The sequence below is a fragment of the Carassius gibelio genome, chromosome A10, assembly GCF_023724105.1.
Source record: "Carassius gibelio isolate Cgi1373 ecotype wild population from Czech Republic chromosome A10, carGib1.2-hapl.c, whole genome shotgun sequence".
In the NCBI taxonomy this organism is placed as follows: Eukaryota; Metazoa; Chordata; class Actinopteri; order Cypriniformes; family Cyprinidae; genus Carassius; species Carassius gibelio.
The window spans coordinates 11,777,233-11,786,917 of record NC_068380.1 but is presented as its reverse complement, the minus strand read 5'-3'; the positions used below and the strand labels follow the sequence as shown (position 1 = coordinate 11,786,917).

Below are 9,685 nucleotides of genomic sequence, written 5' to 3'. Positions count from 1 at the left end.
AAGGTTTTTGTCCAATCAAACGCTCTCTTTAATGAGATTGTCCCATACACCGTCTATTTGTCTACAATAATTATGCAACTTTTTCTTCAAGCTGTAGTTAAAATCATATTAGCTTAAACTACTGAGAGGACATGACACTTTTACTTTAATCCAATCTAAAGTCAAACTGTATTTTACTTCTGCAGCTATTTCCTTCTCTGATTCCATCTCTTTCATTCTCTCTCAAGCCTGGACTTTAATAAATCAGGAGCTGTTGATGGGATCTATCAGTCGTGTCTGGTATAGTTTTGTCCACCTCCCCGTTCAGCTCCGGTTCATGCACAGATCCTGAGAGAGTCCACTCGGCACCAACTGTCCTCAGTTAGAGTCATTGATCACAACCGCTGAAAGACAGCAAATATCTCCTCCTAAATAAGAAAACACTCCTTACAGCAGTGTTGGTATAATCTAATTTTACATTTAAACAAATAAAACAGTGAAACTGAGCATGAATTTCTGAAGCTCCCCAAAAAAGTATCATTATAAAGTTGATATAACCTTTCTCAGTCCTCTTCCATGTCTCTTATTCTCCAAATAGGAAAACCCTCACTTTGACACATCTATCAAGTTAGCCTATATGGAATATATATATATATATATATATATATATATATATATATATATATATATATATATATATATATATATATATATATATATATTACTACTTAAGTAATTTTGACTTCGCAGAGCAATTCTAATCATTGAAAGTTACGTTAATTTATTTTTATTTTTTTTCTGTGAGGAATGAAGGGAACATTACATTGGATCTGATGGGAATAGCAGACTTGTTTTAATAGCCAAGTCTAAAAGTGCGGGATCTTTCTTTGAAGTGTATTTTCAACTTAAATGGAGCTTTAGAGACTTCCCTTGTTTTTCTACCAAAGCATTTAAGAAATTATAAATCTTAAAAATGCAAAAACTGCCCACTAATCTTACTGATAAAAAAAAAAACAAGCAGGTAATATCAAAACCAGAGGTTTACTCTTGGACTCACAGACACAATATGTATCTTTCTGAGGATGGTGTCACAGTGGAATGAAGGATGCACTGCCTGTTAACGTTCATTATTATTCTTATCTACACAATCTTCAATGGGAAAAGCTTGAAATATGCCTGATTATTTAGTTGCAGAGAAATACAATGTATTTTATTAATAAATAATAATAATAATAATAATAATAATAATAAAATATTTATATAAATAATAAAACTAAATAAAAATGGCAGAATGTTAAAAATATTCTTCAAAAGTGTTCGGCAGCATTGGCTGTAAATTATGGTAAGAAAAATGGGAAGACATACCAGAAAATTGCCCCAAATCCTTCAGCACCCTTAAATAATGACAGACTAAAACAGTCTAAAAATATTTTTTTTTTACAAACAGAAGAAATTCTAGACTACTAAGGTCTGTGAAATGCAAATATGAGCTGTAATTGTTTCCCATGATTCTTTTTTTTTTTTTTTTTAAACAAGAGATACCTATTATCTCAATGCTGTAGTATGCTGAATACGTCCACTCTATCCTTTTATTTGTCAAGATTTTTGGGTCTTTTGATCCACCAAGTCACCAAAAAGCGCTCATGCCAAAACAGACTCACATCTAATGACTGCTAAATGGAAAACTCAGGTTATGATAGCTATACTAATTCAAACGCAATTTAAAAGACATGTACTGTGTACTAAAGGCTAGATGACCAGTATGTAGATAAACATCTCCACATGCAAACAATGAGAATTTGAAATGTTGCAAAAAGGAATAAACAGCCTAATATAAAACAGCAGAAAGCAGTAAAATGTACAACCTGTGTAGTAACTAGACTTGATAACAGATCTTGATAACAGAGCTACACACTATGTGCCACAGGTCACAATGCTTATATGCAGTGTTTTTAAGTCACTGATTGTGCAAACTAGTGAGACTGTTGTTTCTTTGTGATATCTGGGATGGTGTAAATCAGTTATAGACATGCATAGCACAGAGATGGAGAAGAGATGAATCTCTACCAACAACAACTTCACAGCAGGGGATCAGAAAACTCAATATGGTAGAAACAAAGAAAAATTGAGAGCTTTTTGGTTTCAGCGCTACAGTTTCATGTATACTGTCCGAAAAAACTACAATAGCTTGTTCCCGGGGCAGTATCTTTGTAATTAGGTTCCAATATGCAGCTTTTCGGTGTAAATAAGATATACAAAGGAATATCTTTCGAGGATACTGCCTCAGTGACAGACTACAATTGTTCTACAACTACAAAAGACTACAACTACAACTACAATTGGATAGGTATTTGACATGACAATGAGTATGCATGAGTGATTGCCTTGCACAAACAACATGATTATAGCAAATATAAGTCATAGCTATTTGATTTGGCTAATTCCTATGCTGCATAATTAGCAATATCCATGTTATTTTCTTTTTGTATGGACAAATATAATTTGAGGAAATATGTCTTCATAGCTGCAACTGATTTAAGAATGGCAACACCCTGTCTCTGGTTATACATAGCCTGAGGCCCGGCTTTAGTCTAGGTCTTTGCAACATACTGGATTCTCTCAAATCGATTTTTAATGAAGGACAAATTTGACTCCGACCTCTCATGTTTCTTTTTTTCCCTAAAAGCCAGATTACTTTGTAACTCCCCATTCACATATTTATTTAAACTTGGAGGAAGGAAGACAAAAGACTCCGGTTTGACAAAAGAAATCAGTAGGAATTTAATATTTAATTTAAATACGTACAGATGATTTAAACTGTACTGCTGCCGGAAAGCAGACTAAGAGACAATTAAATGTCAACTTTTAAAGTGAATAGTGTAAGACAGTCTTCAGAAATAGTAGGCCCCTTTTTTCCTTGCAACTTTTCTGGGTGCTGAACAGGGGTCAGTTACACTTGAGGCAGTGGCGGTATCATGCATGCACCAGACACAACAAAACATCTCTGGAAGGTCATTCAAATGCTTAAATTGCTTTCCACAGAGGAGGATGTGAGATAAAAAATCGGCATGGCACTTCTGAAGCTTATTCTCAACACAGAAACCATTCACTGCCTATTACAAAAGAAGGTCCATTTGATTCACTTTATCCCAGGTGAAATTTACCAATGGACTAACCATAATTTACGTAGACATATACAAAACTTTTTTTTTTAATTATTGTCAGAATAAGCAGCATAAACAGTGTAACAGAGCTGCTGTTTTGTAAGAAACTATTTACATAGAGAAGAGAAAGGTCCAGATGAGCCGAAAAAAGTATGGCCCTGTCTTTTATTTTTGTTTTAACAATAAATTAGCTAAGATGCTAAAATTCTAGTTCAAAGGGGAAGGGAGAATACAACTTCAAAAGGCCTATAATACAACACTATGAAACATGGGAAGTTTCAACACTTTCAGGTTTTCTGTTTATAAATAATAAAATACAACAATCTTCCAATCATTCACATTACAAGTGTCACACAATTTCACAAAAGCACAGTATGGTGATCCTAGACACTATACAATGATAATACACTTATTATGGCTGGCATACCTATACATACAAAGAATATCTCTAAAATGTAAGAACTTCATTCAAAGCAATGCCAAGTCCTTCATTTAAAAAAAAAAACAAAACAAAAAAAAAACATGTAAATAGCACTGTAAAAAAAAACAAGAAAGATAGAAAAAAAGAAAACCATCTCCCAGTCATAAACAAACATACATAATGACATCAGTTTGAGTTTATATAGAGTTTTCATTGCGGTCTACAAAGTATGACAATAGCAGCTATTTTGTATGGATTTAACAAAACACTGGAGTTTCAAAGCTGTTTGAGTCATCAGTATAAAAAGAAACAAACAAAAGGAGCAGTCAACGTCTTGCCTCCCTGGCCAGCCAGTGAGACAAAACAAAGCAACACACAACTCATATCAACACTGCGGTGGCTCTGAAGTAGGGTAACGTTGCTGAACAATGTTTTTACCCTTTCAGTTACCAGACACCTGCGTCACTGTCGTGGCTGAGCGACTGTCTCTCCAGGTATACAACATTGCTAAGAGCGACTTATACTGTATGTCTTATCAAAAGACAAAATGTCCTCCACAAAATGGAGTACAATGTTGCTTTAAATCCTCATCTCAGCCTCATCACTGTGCTCCAGAGAGTGCTCTGTGGTGCTGATGATGGAGGCTGAGGGACCTTGAGTGACACCAAATGGGGAGACAGCTGGGGACCGTGCAGCAAGTGGGGACAGTGAAGGGGAGAAACTTGGAGACATGGCTGCAGAGGAGATGGAGCCCTCATGGCTTATAGGTGAACGTCTTAGGGATGTTAAGTGGTGGAACGTCCGTGCTATGGCAGGTTTAGGTGGAACAGATTTGGCTCCTGGATGAGCCACTGAGGTAATGAGGGGTGGAGGGTCAATTCTTGGCTTGGGATCTGTCTTAACTTTGGGTTGGAAGGGTCTGCGTGGATTATTGGGAGGTAAGCTCTCATCTTTTAGCCTGGCAATCTCTGTAAAGACACTGGCTAAGGGTTGGAACTGAGGGCACCAGTTGAGAAGGTAGTCCCAGTTGTAGCTGCCTCGCAGTTCCTCATCACTTGCAACTATGGCTGTGAGGGAGCCATCAACCAAGGGTTTACCATCCTCAGGGAAAGCGTAATCTTTTGGGTGGGAAATATTTAACCCACGACCTACTCCAAGGTAGCCCCCACCTTCATCTCTGTACACTGGGAGCTGACCAGAGAGTAGGGTACCACTGAGGCTCCCACTAATGCTCCCAAGTTTCTTAGTTTTAAACCACTGGCTTGCATCAAGTGGCCCTGGTTCACAAGAAATATCAGAGAGTTGGTCTGAATCCTGCTGAATACCTGAATCAGGGCCCCTGGCAGAGATGTGCTCTTGCATGGAGGAGGTGATGCTTGCAACTCTTGGGTACTCATTGATCATACGGATTTCGTCATCCTCTGCTGCTTCGGCAGATCCCCGTCCGCTGGAGTGAGAAGGATCTAGGGATCCTCCTCGAGTGTAGGAGCCTCCACCAGTTCCTACCTCATCACCTGTGTATCCAGGTAGTGCCTGATGATAGATCCTGTTGCCCCCTGCGGGTTTAGGCTCATCCAACTTCTGCAAAGCTGTGCCTGAAGACACGGTACTATTCCCAGTGTCTTGTCCTTTCTTTTTGCGCTTTGATCTTACTAGATAAAGGACTACAGCAATTATGACTAACAAGACTATTACTCCAAGAGAGGCAGCAATTATGCTCACAAGAAGGACGTTAAGGTCTGTTGCAAGGCCAAAGGAGGTGTTGGTTACGTCAATGGTGACCTGAGCGGAAGCTACTCTTGAGGTGTCAAGAGGGCTGTGGGCAGTCACATCTATAGTCATTAGGCGGGTTTCCCTCTTCGAGCCACTCCCTCCGCTTGAGCTGCCAGAGTTGTCCATCTTTAGGTAGATAACACCGGTGGTCTTATTCACATCAAAATAAGGAGAGGAATTGGGGATGGAGTAAAGTACAATTCCATCCACCCCACCATCCTCATCATTGGCCTGTACTTGCCCAATGCTCTGACCTTTTTGGGCTCCCTCTGGTACCTCAAAGGACAAGTCTGAAGTGGTGAAAACTGGATCATACTCATCCTCTCCTGTTACATAGACCTGCACTGTGACAGTAGCCGAGTTGTTGCCTGCATCCACAGCTAAAGCAATGAAGTTAAATGACTTCACCTTCTCAAAATCAAATATTTGCCTGGTACGAACTTCTCCCGAGTTTGAATCCACCAAGAAGAGGTCTTTACCTAGGCCAGAATGGTCCATCAAATAATACTTAAGCTGTCCATAAACTCCTGTATCATAATCGATTGCGTGTAACACAGTCACAGCAGAGTTAGGCGGCTGGTTCTCTCGGATACTGGCCGTTAATGTAGCAATGGGAAAGTAAGGTCTGTTGTCATTGATGTCCTTTACCTCTACACTAATAGGAGCCAAGGCAAAATGACCATGGCCATCCGAGGCTTGTACTATAACAACATGAGAAGTCCGGCTCTCTCTGTCCAAAGGCCTTTGAAGCCTCAGTGCCCCAGTCCACTGATCCAAAGAGAAGAGTTTCATCTCATCTCCAGAGCTGATGCTGTACTGGACCTCTGCATAGGGAGCTGAATCAGGATCAGTTGCAGTCACACGTAAGATTTCTGTACCAGCAGCTGCCCCCTCACTCAAAGACACAATGTACTCAGCTCTGCCAAAGACAGGAGGGTTGTCATTCACATCAGTGACTGTGATGATGGCTGGTACGCTGGAGCTACGTTGAGGAACACCACGATCCGAGACCGCAATGGTGAGGTTATAGCGTGACGATGCCTCAAAATCCAGTCGCTCCGCCAGGATCAGGGTTCCTACAGTTTGGAAGCCATGGCCCTCTATGAAACGAACGCTGCTCTCAATCTGAAAAGCATTTCCAACATTCCCACTGGCAATTGCAAAATCAAAACCACAGTTTTCCTGAGATAGGTCTCCATCTACTGCCTCTAATGTCAGGATGGTGGCTCCAGGTAACTGGTCTTCAGACACTGTGGCTTTGTACTCCATCTGGTGGAATATGGGGGCATTATCATTGACGTCTATCAGCTGAACTTGGACTGTAGCAGAAGATGACAGAGGTGGAGACCCCCCATCACGAGCTTCAATGACTACACTCACAGAGGGCCGCTCCGGATCAAATTCTGCTTTCTGTTTGATGAAAAGGGTACCTGTAAAGACATTGGAAGTGTTTTTACAACAATGTTAATGCTTTAAATATAAACTATATTCTTAAACTAGAGGGTGTGGCTATTTAAACTAAGTGCAGCTGACCTTGTTGGTAGAGGCAGTTTTCATTAACTCCACACACCACTTTATGCAAATAGCATCTACTACTAATTGCACTTGCTGTTGCTACTTATAATTATTGCATATTTATCTACCACTATTCACACTTATACATTCTTTCAATTGTGTAAATAGCCACTGCCAAAACGATCAACATGCTTAGTATAAACACTGAGCTTATACCATTTTTAGGATCAATGTTAAACCTATCCCTCGTTGAAGACACCACTCGATAGGTGACCTTTCCATTTTCTCCTGAATCTCGATCTGTTGCTGTTACTGTGATAACAGGACTGCCTGATGGGGAATGTTCTGGAAGTGTTACCTGGAAACCAAAGTCAACAAAGCAGCTGTTACTTGGCATGCTTTTTCCTGTATTCACAGTGATGTCATTTTGAATAAAAGCATCTGCTAAATGCATAATGACAACAGCACACTTTATTCTGGTGTATATTTATTCTTTTATACATTTATGTATTTTACCATCCTAATACATTAACTTTTTACAATAATACGATAGAGAACAATGTAGCAAATAAACCTTTATTTATCCCAGAGATACACATTGTTTTAAAATACTTTAAATTGTAGAAAGAAAGAAAAATCACCTGATATAGATCTTGTGTAAAAGTAGGTGCATTATCATTTATGTCCTCCACCAAGACAGTTAAATTGGCTTCACTCTGATGCTTTGAATCTGAAGCTCGAATAGTCAATGTGTACCATGTCCTCTCCTCAAAGTCCAGTGGTGCTGTCAGAGACACACGGCCATTGTAACGATGGATATCAAATTTTCCCTGTGATGAAGCGTCCAGCTGCAAAGAGTAAGACAGCACTGGGCCAGAATCCACATCATTTCCCGTAACCAGGGTGATCTCAGTACCGATAAGAGAGTCTGTAAGTGGGACACAAGGACATAAACATTCAGATACAAGTACAATAACCAAAGTGCTTGATATCATGTCTTTCAAGGTTAAAAAGTAAAAGGTCATCAGTAAGTTCACTTACTTTCTGGCACTCTAATTTCTCGTGGCACTGGGATGGTGGGACTGTTGTCATTGAGGTCAACAATAATCACTGTAATGGTGGCAGTGCCTACTAGTTTAGGGCTGCCACGATCAGTGGCTTTTATCACCAGCCTGATTCAAATGAGATAAAATAAAGGATTAGATGAATTTTTCCTAACATACATCATGTGCTAGATGTGTCTGTTCAGTTTCTTTTGGGGATCAAGAGAGAGAGAGAACAAACAATGTCTTCTGTTTTCAGAAAAAACATTCGTACAACTATCCAAAAGCACTAACAGACCAAAAATGTAGTAAATTAAAAGCACACAGCTTTATAGGAGACGGGGAACATTTCAGAAACAAAGAAAATGAGGTAAAAAAAAAACTACGAGGGCTTGAACACATTACACACACAAAGTAAATAACTCTGGAAGGACAGTTACATTTCATGAAACAGAAGGAAATTAAAGACCGGCACAGCACTGATTCACTGGCTGAGCAAATATGATATACACTCACTTTGCCTGTGTCCAGATTTCTCGGTCCATAATGGCCGTGGTTGTGAGGCTGCCGGTCAGAGGGTCAATCTTGAAAAGGCCACTTTGACTCGAAGACTCAATGGAGTAAGTCACCTGACCATTCTGACCCTGGTCAACATCCTCTGCCACAACCTAATGTATGCGAAAACATACAACATTTTTGGTAACTTTATAAGGAACTCCAACATAATGGTTTAAATCTCACACTTCCGGACATTATGTCAGAAACAGGTGCCGAAAAAACAGGTAAGTTATTTAATGGTTTGTATGGCTAACAAAAATAATATCATTTTCAAGGGTACATTTTCTTAACTCTCCTGTAACTGGCTAGTGTGGCAAAATTTACTATGAAAAATAAATTTATCTGTAGAACATTTTTGTTTGAATACTTTCCCCAGTATGTTTTCAATTACCTTAGACTTCTTAGAAATACCAGAAAATAAGAAACCACTTACCTGAATGATGGGAAAGTCATAGCCCTGTGCTTCATGCATATAAGCCACATAGTTCTGCAGCTGGAATCGGGGTAGATTGTCATTGACATCCTGAAGAATCAGGTTGACAGCCATGAAGGAGCTTGAGGATGTAGTTTCAGCCTTCACCACTAGACGGAGTCTTGGAGTGTCCTCAAAATCCAGGCCATTTGAGCTCTGTACCCAGATTTCACCTATGAAAGCACCAATAATCCAGTGAAGTAGGTTAGCTTGCTAGCATTGTAAATAATCAATATTATTTTTCAACTTTCTGATGAGTTCATGCATGCATTTTGTTCAAAGCTATGCTGTTTTCATATTTCACAGGTTTCCCATCTGACCTGTACTGGAGCTGATGCTGAAGGAATGGTATCTGTTTCCACTGAAGATGCTGTAAGAGATGCCGTCGCGGGTGCCGTCAGGGTGCTGAGCCTGAGCCTGGGCGACTGCAGTGCCTGTGCGTAAAAATACACAAAAAACTCAATCCTCTTCTGCTACATTGACTTAAACTGATGGATTGGCTTTCAGTGCCTAACAAAACTGACTGTGCCAGTGAGTGCTGAAATACAATGCTACAGTTTCATCATGCAGCTCATTGCAAAAGTTTTCAACTGCCTCATGCCAGTGCTTTGTAATGAAGAAACCACAAAGAATAGCTTTTAGTTTAGGATTTATTATAATAATTGAAATGGTCTGTATATTTTTGCAATGCAGTGTGAGAAGATGGGTTTTATACATGTAACTTAATGAAAGTTGATAACTGTTTGTATAAAGAATCAAC

General features: G+C 39.4%; 1 protein-coding gene across 1 annotated transcript in view; it reads right to left on the bottom strand.

The window, feature by feature from the left end:
• Positions 1-2,735: 2,735 nt before the first annotated feature.
• The window catches only part of LOC128021176 (protocadherin-16), an 88,466-nt gene continuing 81,516 nt past the window's right edge, over positions 2,736-9,685 (bottom strand). Inside the window, exons 15-21 of the mRNA XM_052608182.1 lie at positions 9,246-9,359; positions 8,887-9,098; positions 8,412-8,563; positions 7,894-8,024; positions 7,494-7,780; positions 7,069-7,210; positions 2,736-6,767 (exon numbers count right to left, since the gene is read on the bottom strand). Coding sequence (XP_052464142.1) covers positions 4,144-6,767; positions 7,069-7,210; positions 7,494-7,780; positions 7,894-8,024; positions 8,412-8,563; positions 8,887-9,098; positions 9,246-9,359 — 3,662 coding nt within the window. The 3' untranslated portion in view covers positions 2,736-4,143. The remainder of the gene's footprint in view (positions 6,768-7,068; positions 7,211-7,493; positions 7,781-7,893; positions 8,025-8,411; positions 8,564-8,886; positions 9,099-9,245; positions 9,360-9,685) is intronic.